General features: G+C 46.9%; 1 protein-coding gene across 12 annotated transcripts in view; it reads right to left on the bottom strand.

Annotated features, from left to right (window-relative positions):
* The window catches only part of PXK (PX domain containing serine/threonine kinase like), a 65,143-nt gene that overhangs the window by 2,019 nt on the left and 48,369 nt on the right, over positions 1-14,755 (bottom strand). For 6 of the 12 annotated variants that reach the window (XM_077324957.1, XM_077324958.1, XM_077324952.1 and 3 more), the window contains 3 exons: positions 14,194-14,280; positions 12,482-12,551; positions 10,553-10,615 (listed from right to left, as the gene is read on the bottom strand). In XM_077324957.1, coding sequence (XP_077181072.1) covers positions 10,553-10,615; positions 12,482-12,551; positions 14,194-14,280 — 220 coding nt within the window. Of the gene's footprint in view, positions 1-4,057; positions 4,088-10,552; positions 10,616-12,481; positions 12,552-14,193; positions 14,281-14,755 lie in introns of all 12 variants that reach the window. The other 6 variants (XM_077324960.1, XM_077324959.1, XM_077324962.1 and 3 more) reach the window with 3 other exon arrangements.

Below are 14,755 nucleotides of genomic sequence, written 5' to 3'. Positions count from 1 at the left end.
GCGAACGAAGACGACTTTAGTCTGAGCTCTGCATGAGGTCAGGAGGATTGCGTGAACTTAAAGACTCCTAACGCCTATAATGACAAACTGTGGCTTGTTGCTGATTCACTAGAACAGGGGTAGTCAAACTGCGGCCCTCCAGATGTCCATGGACTACAATTCCCATGAGCCCCTGCCAGCATTCACGAATGCTGGCAGGGGCTCATGGGAATTGTAGTCCATGGACATCTGGAGAGCCGCAGTTTGACTACCCCTGCACTATAACCGCACAAACTACAGCCTATTGTGTACGACTTACACTAGGCATAATTAAAACCAGTCTGTCCCGTGTAAGAGTGTGGTTTGACAGAGGTGCACAGAAATGCCATCTTCCATGGCATATTTTTCTGTTCACAGAATGAATAAGCATCTCTACAACCTTTGATCAATAATCACCGTGACATCTACTTGTTTCTCAGAAGGCTAATATTGTGCCATGTGTGCACTTTTAATAATATACCGTAATGAGTTAACTTTTTGAAATGGGAGTCCCTGGGTGCCACCCGTAGGGCATCAGCTTTCAGAAGCAAATACAGAATGGGGTTCCTTAGCAAGGAGGGTACATGTAGGAGACAGCACCTTAAATGAAATCTCCATGCATGCACTGCAGTTAAAACCCCATGCCGTACCTCAGATAAGGTCCCAGTTGTGGAAAACCTAGCCAATGCTAAACCATTGTGGTCTCATGACTCCCCTTGCTTTTTAAAGATCTGGAGAAAGCATAAGTCAATGGCATCTGTAGTAGCATGGGAAACCACAGAGTAATAGCATGGGACACCACACAAGTGATAGCTGCTTGCAGATGCTGATCTTCCCAGCTTTCCCCTTCTGCCAATGGCCCCCTTAGTCCAGCAGAAAGTGGGTGCCAGAGCATGGAGAAGCTGCATGGGCAGAAGCAATGCACCTGCAGTGAGGAGGAGGCTGTCCCTCGGCATGGATGCTGCAAGCCCAGGAATGATCTTTCCAAGGGCCAGAAAAGGCTGCAGGGATGGAGAGAAATGTGAGGCAATTCCATATGCCTTCCACACAGGTGTGGCTGGAGGCAGGCCAGGGATTTTAGCGCTTTTACTGAATCAAAAATTGCCAGAGGGTTGACGATTTGTTCAGGTATGTCAGCATCTAATTTTATCAAATATCTTTGGGCCAGGTGGTCACTGTTCTTGATTAATTGATGTTTTTGAGAATGTGACAAGCAACCCCACAGGAACAGAAGCAAAGCAAGCAACCTGCCAGCCACACCCCACACAGCGGTTGGACTGCATTGTTGTGTTCCTAGGAAGGAAAGCACTAGTGACACGGATGTCATTCCCACGGTCCCATCCTCCTGCTATTTAGCACACCAACCCAAAGGGCTGCTTTAATGCTTCCTATGATGTATACCTTTCCACTACAGACTCCAAACCCTATGCCAGGGTTGCATAGCTGCGGCCTTGAATGCACCAGTGAACAGGCAGCAATATTTTAAAGAGGGGCTTCCCACCATCTTTTGGGAGACAAGCCCAATTTGATGCTTTTTATTAAATGATCAGCTTAACTGGGCAAGTCAAATCTGATCTCTGCCTTAACAATGGCTGTGTCTACACACTGCTGCACATTATGCGATCCTTGTGCTACAGCCACCGTGCACACCTGGTTGGTCCTATCTGGAAAAGACAATCCAGGAGGGGAATAAGTGCTGTAGTGCATCATCCAGATGCAGCCAGGGCATGAACATGCTGAGAGCCCCAAGGGAAGAATGACTGAACAAGTCTTTCCAGCCAGATGCCAACAAAAGTTTTCATTCCAGCGAGAATCTCTCCCTATTTCGTTAAGTCACAAGTACAATGTGGCCAACCAAATACAGTGGCAGAATAATAAAGCACAGCGCATGGCAAAAAGCACATGGCTGAGCACAGAATGCGCAAGGAAACAGCAGCATGACTGGCCCGTTGTCTGACGCAGCTCAACTGGCGTGGACGGATCAAGCAAGCGAGCAAGGCTACATCCCAAGCAAATGTATCTTAAATGTGTTTTTTCAGATGAGGTTGGGCAGTTAAATAAGCAAAAAGGCAGCCCTACACATGCAATAGGGCAGAAGCAGAGATGGCAAACGCAAAAGAAAGACAAGGGACGATCAAAGCAAAAACCAAGCCAAAAAAAGAGCTCAGTTGCCAGAGTACATGGAGGACAAGAATAAAGATCAAAACACAAACAATCCAATGACAGGCGCATTTAAGGCACTGAGAACAGACACAGCATTACCACCCTCTGTCACTCAATACAGTCCTTGTGAGTTCCCTTACTAAGCACAAGTTACTTTTTCCTAGCTGCTAAGTGGCTAGCCGTGAATGTCCCTTTCCAGATGTCTGTTTCCCTGCACAAATAGAAAGCAGATGTCACTTGGATCTTTTTTCCAGATGATGGGGGTGGCCGGGAACTACAATAGTTGTTTTGCCGGGAAATGCCATAAGTGTGACTGATAGCTGGGCATGAAATGTGCTTTCAGCAGACTCAGAAGCAACCATAACATAACCGGCACACAGTGACGTTATGTGTCTTGTATGTGTGTCATTGTAGGGCTCTTCACTTTCATGTCATTGGAGGTTAATGGAGGACACCTCCAGAATAATATGCAGGCAAAGGTTCATTCATGAAGCAAACTGAAAGCCAAAAAAAAATCCCCCAAGAAGCAGGCATAACCTGCAAAGCCACCTTCACTCTATTCAGGGGAACATGACCGCCTCAAGACTCCAAGGAAATACAAGTGACTCTGGGGACTGAAGGAGAGCCCTTGTCTATTCCAGAACTGACAGCTGAGGTTAAAGCATGGGTAGTCAAAACTGTTGCCCTCCAGATGTCCCTGAACTACAATTCCCAGGAGCCCCTGCCAGCGAAGGAGTCTCAAAGTGGTTTACAATCACCGTCCTTTCTTCTTCCCCATAACAGGCACCTTGTGAGGTAGGAGGGACTGAGAGAGTTCAGAGAGAACTGTGACTGGCCCAAAGTCACCCAGCAGGCTTTGTGGGAGGAGTGGGTCATCAAACCCAGCTCTCCAGATTAGAATCTGCCACTTTTAACCACTACACCATGCTGTAAACCAAAATGAGTGGGCAAATCATCAGCCCCTCAGGGCACGTTTTGCTGGTTGAGGGGAGCTGCCTCAAGGAGATGTCATGAAAAGACAGCAAATCATCATTTTTTACTCTGCCTTTACTTCCAGTAAACTTAGGGTGGAATACACTCTCCCACTCGCCCCCCCCCTTCCATTTTATTCTGATAAGAAGTTGGCGGAAAAGGTTAGGAAAATAGTGCGGCCTCAAGGTTACCTCAAGGTTACCTGCATAAGTGAGCGAAGATTCAAGTTGGGTTCAAGTCTAATGCTATACTAGCTTCTCAAACATAAGCTGATGTATATTCAGTTTGGTGCAACTTGGATTTTCTGCCTCAAGTATCAAAATACCTTGGAACATTCCTACAATCTGTCCCCTTCATTCTCCCCAACCTCTGCTTTGTGACTTCAAAAACATTTTCAAGGGGATGGTTCTCCCTTTGTCCTTCACAATTCCTTGCAAGCCAACCTGTACTTTATATTCCAGCCCCAACCCAAGAAGAATGGCCCTGTTAACTTTCGTTTATGATTATAAATGTTGCTCTCTTGGCTATTCCCAAAAAGGCATCTCTATTGTGGTTAGCCAGAATCTGCTTGTTTAATCAATGAATCAAGAAAATTAAAAGCTGCATGATTTATCAAGCAGTTATCTATGCTGGGTTGAAAGCCCTATTAAATTTATCAAAGCCCAAAACAGGAGACGATAATACTGTCACAAAACAAATCTTCAAGTATGAAACACTATATTTAATAATGGCAAACGTGACATGGCTTATAAGAGGGATAGAAAGTGTGGCTTCGATTCTTTTTTCCTACCAATGTAATCTGAGTGAATGCTTTGTGATAATTTCCCCTTTTTTGAGTTTTGTAGTCACTATTCCCATCCCCTGACAATCTAAAGATGGGGAAATCAATGTCAGGTTACTTTACCGAGAATTCATGTTCAAAATGGTGCATGCTCTATTGGAGACAGCAGAGGAGAGAGAGAAACAAACAGAGAGAGAGAGAGAGAGGAGAAAAAAAGAGCACAACAGTCATTACTGTGGTGTTAAAAGGGCCATTCAATGACAGTAAGGAGGAAAGAAATGCAGACATCAGTAATTCAATACATTTAGCTGCACAAACGTGTTAGTTAGACAAACTGATAGGCTAGCATGCTTTTCTGAGGCTCATAACTATCTGGAGACAATTTTTCAGATTGTTGAACATATAGTACAACAGTTTATGTTTGTTTCATCCATCTCTTTTAAAGTCCGGATTTCAAGTTAATACATAAAGCTGCCTTAAATGGTTGGAACACTGATCCATCTAGTCCGATATTGTCTATTCTGATTCTCCAAAAACTTTTGCAGCCCTACTGCAGAGATTCCTTTAACTCGGCCTCTCTCAACTTTTTGGCTTCGAGAAACCCCAGAAGTGGTGCAATCGTGCAGAATATGGTTAGGAAGCATACCTGAGTACATGCCCACCGAGGGGCCCTCCCCTTCCCACCCCCTCCAGGCCCATAATTGGCCACTGGGGGGGGGGTCATCATTACCATATATGGTCATATCACCCAGTAGATGTTTAACGAATTCAAAATATATAAAAAACATTACTTCCCACCAATTCGGGCAACCGCTCCAAGGCCGTCAAGAAACCCCAGGAGTTCGTGAAACCCCGGATGAGAAGGCCTGCTTTAACTGGAGATGGATGGGATTGAACCTGGGGCCTTCTGTGGGTCGAAACAGTGGCTGCACCATTTTGCTGTGGGACTCATGTGGGCAGCAGGAGCTTTCAGCAAGACAGGTATTCATCCAGTCAAAACCTAAAGGGAGTCAGACCCTCTAGTGCACTTTCAAAATTATGTTCATCTTGTACAACGGATGTTTCCCCAAAAACTCAGCACCTCACTAGCTCTCGGGCCTTCCAGGCAATGAGCTTTGTGCACATTAACCTACCCTCTCTTTCTCGTAACTTATTTTACAAGAAGTAAACAAATGTGCTTAGTAATTACACGGGAAAAGAAACCAGCTTGCATAAATGAACATATATAGGCATATAAGACTACTACCCCGTATTTGCCGGCGTATAAGACGACTGGGTGTATAAGACGACCCCCCCAATATTTCCACTCAAAATACAGTACTATGGGCCACTATGGGCAGCTATGTCTATCCCAACTGAAGTGCACCCGGCGTATAGGACGACCCCCCCACTTGGAGGCATGTTTTTCAGGGGGGAAAAGTAGTCTTATACGCCAGCAAATACTGTATAAAGGTAAAGGTATCCCCTGTGCAAGCACTGAGTCATGTCTGACCCTTGGGGTGACGCCCTCCAGCGTTTTCATGGCAAACTCAATACGGGGTGGTTTGCCAGTGCCTTCCCCAGTCATTACCGTTTACCCCCCAGCAAGCTGGGTACTCATTTTACCGACCTCAGAAGGATGGAAGGCAGAGTCAACCTTGAGCCGGCTGCTGGGATTGAACTCCCAGCCTCATGGGCAAAGCTTTCAGACAGCTGCCTTACCACTCTGCGCCACAAGAGGCTCAAATACTGTATATATAGGCAGTTTACCCTATTGCCATTACTCCAACCTGGAGATTTTGTTTAAAAAGCAGACAGCCAGTACTACTTGGGAGAACAGTGTTTCTTGGAAAGGATGTTTAGATGCAAAAGGCTAGATTGAGAAACTATTGCAAGGTTCAGCAAATCAGGGGAAAGCTGCAAAAGAAGACCCATCCATTCATTAGGATTATACTACAGTGTCAGAACTGTATATAACATACAAAGGCATGTTTGAATGGACTTCCACCTCCAAATTCTGAAAAAGGCTGGCCCTGAAGAGAGGCTATGTGGCTGCAGTCCCTTCCAAGTTTACTTAGTCCACTGCTTTTGGGATGTTGTCTAAGAAGGTTTCTGCACAAACAAAATCAGAGTCCAGTGGCATCTTTAAGACCAACAAAGATTTATTCAAGGCGTGAGCTTTCGAGTGCAAGCACTCTCCGTCAGACTATGAACTTCCCTCATGACAGTGGGAATATAAAGCAAAAGCTGCACTCGAAAGCTCACGCCTGGAAGAAATCTTTGTTGGTCTTAAAGGTGCCGCTGGACTCTGATTTTCCTGTGCTGCTTCAAACAGACCAACACGGTTACCCACTTGAATCCAAGAAGGTTTCTGTAGAATTAAAACTGTGTTTGCCTTTAAGGTGCCACAAGACTGGGAAGGAAGGAACACAACCCAGGAGAAAAAAGGAAGCTAAGGGATTTCTGTAACCCTAGAATTGTATCTATAGCCTTCGGGGACGGGAGGGGGGGAGAGAATCAAAGCCTCCAGCTTATCTCAAATACTCCAGGGAAAAGAATGGGTTTCAGTTCTATGTTTCGGCTTGGGTTCCACCTAACACTTCCATGGGAGCGAGGGTGGTTTTGGCCGATTACCCCCTCTTGCAGTAGGCGTGATGCAAATCTTCATTCTTACAGAAGCACTCTGATGACACAGAAGGACTATTCATAAGGCAGGAAGACAGAGATTCGCAGCTACGGATTTAACGTTTGGAGCTACTGGGAGCATTCAATTGGGACTACTTATGTGTAAAACTGGTATGAAGCCATCGAGCTCCATTCTCAAGAGGATAAAAAGCCGAACCAGCTACGACTAGAGTATACGACTAGGGCAGGGGTAGTCAAACTGCAGCCCTCCAGATGTCCATGGACTAGAGTATACGACTAGGGCAGGGGTAGTCAAACTGCGGCCCATGGGAATTGAGCCCATGGGAATTGTAGTCCATGGACATCTGGAGGGCCGCAGTTTGACTACCCCTGGATTAGGGCAACGTGCCCACTAGCTGACCAAATCCTTTGATGGACATAATTTGCCATCCACCCTGTGATATGCTCGTGAAACCTTGTTTCCACTCACGTATATCAGTCTTAGCTGGATCACAGAGGGCTTACCCAAGGAGGTTAGGCTGAGAGAGTGTGACTGACCCAAGATCACCCCAGTGAGCTTCCAAGCAGGGATTTGAACCTGGTCTTCCAGACACTAGTCCAGCACTCTTGTCCACGACTACAGCACACTGGCCCTCCCCACTAGGGGCCAATGAGTTAACCATTCCAGTCTTCCTGTTGTGTCATTTCTTCTCTACCTCTCTTTGGCACCTTTGTTCAATCCCTCTTGAAGCGATTCTCTGCTTGGTTGGGAAGCAGATGATGATACTTGGAGCAACATGAAGTACCAGGAAGGTGGGAGGGAAGGACTGGAAATTTTAAACTCATTCTTAAAATTCCCAATTCCACCAAATCAATAGTACTGACTCAGCATCTCTCAGCAGTTAAGGCACGACTCGTCTGTGTCATGGGACCCTGAGCATGCACTATGGCTTAGATTCCCCAAGGAGTACTAGCTGGATGAGCACCCAGCAGGCGGTGGTCCCCCTGGAACAGGTTAGGCATCTGCCAATGAAGTAAGGATTATTTACTTGTTTTGTTTTGTAGCTCGCCACTCCCAGGCCACTGGCTCATTGCAGGTAACATCATAAAGGTAAAGGTAAAGGTATCCCCTGTGCAAGCACCGAGTCATGTCTGACCCTTGGGGTGACGCCCTCTAGCGTTTTCATGGCAGACTCAATACGGGGTGGTTTGCCAGTGCCTTCCCCAGTCATGACCGTTTACCCCCCAGCAGCAAGCTGGGTACTCATTTTACCGACCTCGGAAGGATGGAAGGCTGAGTCAACCTTGAGCCGGCTGCTGGGATCGAACTCCCAACCTCATGGGCAAAGCTTTCAGGCTGCTGCCTTACCACTCTGCGCCACAAGAGGCTCATTGCGCCACAAGAGGCTCATTACCACAAGAGGTAACATCATAAAATCCCACAATAAAAACCTAATAAAACGAACAAAATTATGCACCCCGGCAGCAAAACTAACCTCCCCTCCCGCTCAGCAGGCCTCCAGCAATATGGGTCTTGGAGTACACATGGTGTGGGGAGTGGGAGTTGTCCTAGCCATTTTGGGGAGGGGATCTAGATCTTAATCAGAGCCAAGCCCTCAGCTCTCCCAAGGAGCTTATTCAAGATTGAAAAGGCCCTGGCCCTTGCCTAGCCCTGATGATGCCAGGTCCTCCGAGTTTACAGAAATGCAGTTGTCAGAGGAACTTCTGGCTTGAAAGGGAACACAAAAATATCTGTGGAAGAAGGCTGGACCTTCATTTACGCTTTCTTGCTTGTTCCAAAGAAAACGTTCCTCCCCATTAGGCTCAAAGAGCCACAAAAAATGAATGGGGTTTTAAAGGGAGAACAATAAACATCCTCTCCTCTCAGATTCCCCTCCACCCCTTCTATTCTTGCGTGGTATAGATTATGTTGCCTACAGCCCACTCTACAGGCCGGGTTGAGGATGGCGGTGGGGGCAGGGCTTTGTTTTTATGACGTTTTAATTGTTTTATAAACTTCCCTGACCCTTTTTTTTTGGGGGGGGGGTAGTATGTAAATCAAATAATTATGATTACATTTAAAAAACCTATTGCCCTGCCCAAACACATATAGGCATGCCAAGCTACACAAAACTGTATAGCAATATCTCCTGCCCATTCTTTTTTAAACTAACTCCTGGGGGTAAGGAAATACTGCTAAGCCATTTCATTCCATATGCTTACACAATTATCGTACAAACCCTTTGAGGATCTTCCCTAGTACAGGGGTAGTCAACCTGTGGTCCTCCAGATGTCCATGGACTACAATTCCCATGGGAATTGTAGTCCATGGACATCTTTAGGACCACAGGTTGACTACCCCTGCCCTAGTACATAGGTGGAATCACTAGCAGGATCCACATAACACTGGAGGTGCCTGCCACCTTCACAAGTACACTGTTCCAACAGCACTGCTCGGTAAGAATAGGTTAGACCCTATGGAATACAAGAAATGGATGTTCCCTTCAACATCTTTCATCCAGACACCTCATAGAACCCTGTGTGGGCGTGTGTGCGCGTGTGCCTCTCCAGATGTCCACAGCCTACCATTCCCATAAGCCCCTACCAGCCTCATTTATCTCACATGCTGGCAGGGACTCATGGGGATTGTAGTCCATGGACATCTGGAGTGCCATAGTTTAGCCACACCTGCCAACGCAAAAGACTTCAGAGGTGGCTTTGCCAATGCCTGGCTCCGGAAAGTGACCTTGGACATTCTAAGTTGTCTCCCAACCAAGTACTAAACCTGCTTAGCTTTGAGATCTGACAAGATCAGCTAGCCTGAGCCACCCAGGTCAAGGCAGAGGTATGGCTACACTTCAGAAATATACAGAAAACTAAGCATGGGCTCAGCGAAGACAGGGGACTAAGCTCTGCTGAGCACCCAGCACTGCACTAAGAAGGAAAGTCGAATCGTACAGTCTCAGATAAATGGATCCGGCAGAATCCTTCTAAAGCAGCCTGCTGTGATAAAGTTCCCTTCCCATTCTTCCACCGGAGCTCTTTCTGATCCCTACAATGGAGCAGTCTGTGCTGGTTGATCTAAGCAGCAAGTGGCCAATCAGTTTTCCAGAGAATGCTTCTCAATTGTGACAGGGCAGAAGAGAAAGTTTCATGAAGAGTCATATCTGGACATGCCAGGAGCCTGTGTTTTTATTTTGCTTATGTTCCAAACCTTTTGGATCCTGTATTTCCAGAAAGCTCAGAACTACTAACAACAAGCTGAGGGGCTGGAACACAAGACATTTATCTGGAATTTTAGAATATTCAATGTATTTCACATACATATAATCCTGTGCAACGACCCTTTAAAGCAGTTCAGTGAGAGTGAGGCAGTGGCTTCCCTTTGGCCCCCTAAGGAATTCATGGTCGAGGGACAGTAGATGCCTGAATTCACAGCTCAGCTTCTTAGTTACTACTCAACACTATTACTCCTGCTGTTACGAGGCACCTGAAGTGATGGTTGCTCCAACTCCCAGAAGTCAATTGCATCAGTTCCCCCAAAGGACCAAGATACTTCACTGACATCTCAAACAACAGCCAAGCATGCTGTTGACACAGAGGTGGAGCATTAATCCGGGGGTACACAAAGGGGTCCTCAAAAGACAAAAGCAGAGGGGGCGGATAGAGTCAACACACAGGTAAAGTCCTGCAGATGTGGTTGGCAACACAGCACAAGCCCCATGGTGACTGAGAAAGGTAGGAGGCAGGTGGGATTCGACTAGCGCAGATTATGAAGCAAAGACTTATCAAGTATGAATACAGAAGCCGTGAGACAAGGAAGCTGGAACTGTTTCCTGCGTAACCGAGAAACCAGGAGTCGGAACGCTTTCCATCTGGTTACACCGTAGAACGAAAGCAGATTCTTAAGGGCAGCTGTTTTCTCTCTTACAAGGGTTAGAAGTCGTCCGTCTCAAGCTGAGCAACAAAACCAAGTCAGAAGTGGGGAGGCAGCGTGCCGACACTGTAACTCACCTGTCGTGGAGGGTGGAACTGGAGAGGAAGGCGAAGTCATAGGCGAACTGGCCCCAGAGCCTGCTGGAGAAAAAAATACAAGCAGTTGAAGAAGAAGAAGAAGAGTTGGTTCTTATATGCCGCTTTTCTCTACCCGAAGGAGACTCAAAGCGGCTTACAGTCGCCTTCCCATTCCTCTCCCCACAACAGACACCCTGTGGGGTGGGTGAGGCTGAGAGAGCGCTGATATCACTGCTCGGTCAGAACAGTTTTATCAGTGTCGTGGCGAGCCCAAGGTCACCCAGCTGGCTGCATGTGGGGGAGTGCAGAATCGAACCTGGCATGCCAGATTAGAAGTCCACACTCCTATCCACTACACAAAACTGGCACTGCGGAGTTTAAAATGAGATGCTTTACTGGGATGAACAGCAAACCCACCAAACAAGCACAGGCAAGGAGGGGGTTATATCCCAGCTGGAAAAGGTAGACACCATGCAGCAGGAGGGCTGCCACAGAACCCTGTTGGGCCAAGCAGCAAAACTGGGCAGCACCTTTGCCATGCAGCTCACCCCCTTTGCAGGTGCTTAAGACAAAAGAGACTGAATGGCAAGTCATCCTTCCAACAGGGGATTTTTTTCCTGGCTTTATGTTTGGACTTCTTTAGAGACAGAGACAACAACAGAACAGGAAGGGATTAAAGTTCAAGCCTACAGAGTGTACTGGGGCAGATTGGATGAAATATACAGGCAGGTTCTGCCGGGTCAGTAAGCTGGAGTCAGCAAACAGACCAGAACAAGAAGAAACGCTGTTGGTGAATTCCTAAGAAGGCTCAGGAACAATTGAATCATTGTCTACTCTACGCCAAGGAGCAAACGAAACTAGATTCGGAAGAGCTGTGTGAAAAGCCCTATTTTTCAAAAACGAAACTGAAATGTAGCAGGGGCAGGCCATGAATACTTCAATTTCTCCCACAGATTAGGGATCTTTAAAAAGTCATTCTTCTCAAACTGCTGCTCTCTCTCAGGGTCCCCTCCTCCTTTCCTCCCGCAGATGGAAAATTATATCAGCTGGGGCTGCTGTTGATCGGAAAAGTGAGCCATGATTGGTTAAGACAAGCATGTGTGCCCAAAGGCATAGTCACTCTACCCTCCGGCCAGATTTGCAAGCCTCTTGCTGCCATATTTCAGAGGCTGTTCAAAAGTCTCCCATCGGTGCTGCCTAGTCTGAATCTCTTTAGCAAGCCCACTTAGCAAATAGCTCGGCACATGAAATATAATGTCAAAGGAGCCGTGTACATGATCATCCTTACTCATGGTGATTGTACCTTGCTCCCAAGCAGGCAAACTTCCCAAATGCTAAAAACAGAAGGCGTGGATGACAGCATTCCGGCATTCAGCTCTCCATGTGCAGTACTTAATATGTGTGGTCTACCTATGAACACCACATTCTGGAAGTATCCTATAAGCACATCTCTTTTCATGAGAGAAGAAACTTGGGGAGAATTTTTTTCTTAAGACCAAAAATCACTAGCCCATCAATAATGCCCTCTAGCTTTAACTTTAAGTTAAATGTATCCCCTGTGCAAGCACTGGGTCATGTCTGACCCTTGGGGTGACGCCCTCTAGTGTTTTCATGGCAGACTCAATACGGGGTGGTTTGCCAGTGCCTTCCCCAGTCATTACCGTTTACCCCCCAGCAAGCTGGGTACTCATTTTACCAACCTCGGAAGGATGGAAGGCTGAGTCAACCTTGAGCCGGCTGCTGGGACTGAACTCCCAGCCTCATGGGCAGAGCTTTCAGACTGCATGTCTGCTGCCTTACCACCCTGCGCCACAAGAGGCTCTGCTTTAACTTTAGACAACCTTTAAAACAAGGCTAAGAGAAGTGAACGATTCACAAACTCCCACAAAAAAAGAGCCCCACACGCTCTTCCTGGGTAGAGCCGGTTACCTGAATTGTTTGAGTTGCTGTACTTCATGGTGGGTTCCTCCCCATTCTCGAAGGCAGAGCGTTTGGACTTCTTTAAAGACAGAAACAAGAAGGGATTGAAGCATTTCCAAATACGTTGTTAATGGCCAGTCCATTCCCCCCCCCCTCTTCTGGTTTCAAAATGGTCCTGTATTTTACGCACATCAGTCCAGTCTGAATAGGCGTAGGCTGATGGTTTGACCAGACCTGCAGAACCGAATTAGTCTTGATGCCGAATGTCAAATGATAAACATGCCTCTCAGTCCCCATTTTAATGCTATCTGCCTGGTGCTTCTCCGCATAATTCAAGAACCCTCCTCCTGTGCATCACTGAAGCTGGCGCTCATCAGAACTGAGACATGCAATCAGTCTCAAAAGCAAGTGGTGGGATACAGAACCTGAGTTGCCCCTGTGTTTTTCTTTACGGAGCCCCTTCCTAGGCAGAATCTCCCCCTCACTTGTTTTCACTTTCCCCTGAGAAACTGTACCTCTAGAAGTAGGAAAAAATTGGGTCTTGGAACAGAATTTCATGACATCAGGATCACACAGAGCAGGTAGAGACCACAAAGGGCCATCCAAGCTAGAAGCCTGCTTTCTCAGGGACTTAAAAATTGCATCCTGCTGACAGGTGCTCATCCAACCACCTAAAAACTTCCAGCGAAAGAGACCCCAACACCCTCCGAGGCAGCATCTACAAATAGCCCTCATAATCAGAAAATGCTTTCCTCTTCTCCCAATGCCATCAGGAATACATAAACCTTGTTGGTGCTTTGTGTAGGGGCAGATGGCCCAGGGACCAATGCAAACTGGATATAACCACCTTACAGACAATAAAAATACAAGCAGCCATAGCCAAAACCCTCCACACATCTTAAGATTAGCAGGCAGGATGTTCATACATCAATGTGGGGCGCTGAACTGGGCTCAGAAGAAGCAGAAGAGTTGGTTCTTATTTGCTACTTTTCTCTGCCAGAAGGAGGCTCAAAGCGGCTTACAGTCACCTTCCCTTTCCTCTCCCCACAACAGACACCCTGTGAGGGAGATGAGGCTGAGAGAGTCCTGATATTCCTGCTCGGTCAGAACAGCTTTATTAGTGCCGTGGTGAGCCCAATGTCGCCCAGCTGGTTGCATGTGGGGGAGTGCAGAATCGAACCTGGCATGCCAGATTAGAAGTCCACACTCCTAACCACTACACCAAGCTGGCACTCAAATCCCACACAGCCATGAAGTTCCAACATGATGCCTTATTGACCCGACATCTTCCTCTCAACCTAGCCTGCTGCAGAGACAAAACAGGATACCCATATGGGGTTGTATGAGGACAGGATGGGACGAAAGCACAGTCTGTTATCATTGCTGTCCCAAATGGCATGATAAAACCTGCTCCACCCTTTTCATTAGCAGCTCCCGGACAACTCAGCAGTGTATAAAAATGCAAATACATAGCCAAGCTAAAAGAGGAGAAAACATTCGACACCGGAGCAAAAATACAAACTGCTCTCTGGGGGTTGTTTGGAAAAAAGCCTTCAAAAGTAGTGTGTGTGTGTGTGTGTGGGGGGGGCTATTTTAAAGAATGCTGAAAAGCAGCTGCATATCCCATCTTAAATACTAAATAAATATATACCGAGGGGGGGGGGAAGGAGAATAACAAGAGTTTGGACTTCCTTTGTGTTGTATGTGCCGGTCCATCTCACCTTTCGTGCCAAGATCTTTCTCTTTTTCTTCTCTTCCTCTGAACCGTGATGGGACTGGGCTCTCGTCAGTCTTCGGTGCTGATTAATCTTTTATTAAAGGGAAAAGAAATGAGATTTTAAAAAAGGCACATGGCAGGCCTTTGCAGTCAGGAAATATCCAGCGGTTTTGCTGCTGTTCTTCCCACAATCAGCCCCTCTCTCTCTCCATCAAGCATTCCCTCCTCCATTATGGGTTCTGTGGGGCAGGGGTAGTCAACCTGTGGTCCTCCAGATGTCCATGGAATACAATTCCCATGAGCCCCTGCCAGCATTTGCTGGCAGGGGCTCATGGGAATTGTAGTCCATGAACATCTGGAGGACCACAGGTTGACTACCCCTGCTGTAGGGCAACTGAGCCAGGCTCATGCAGAAACTGCATAAGGTTTTGGGGCGCTCTATGCAAAACAACATCTCCCCCCACCCATATTCTCAGAGTTTGAAGGGTGGCTAGGGAGCAGAGTTCAGCTCTTTCTCTGGGCACCCTTCCAAGATGGACATGACCTGATGGACACCCTGAGAATAA

This window comes from Paroedura picta, chromosome 3, assembly GCF_049243985.1.
Source record: "Paroedura picta isolate Pp20150507F chromosome 3, Ppicta_v3.0, whole genome shotgun sequence".
Classification (NCBI taxonomy): Eukaryota; Metazoa; Chordata; class Lepidosauria; order Squamata; family Gekkonidae; genus Paroedura; species Paroedura picta.
This window is presented reverse-complemented; position numbering and strand designations above follow the sequence as displayed.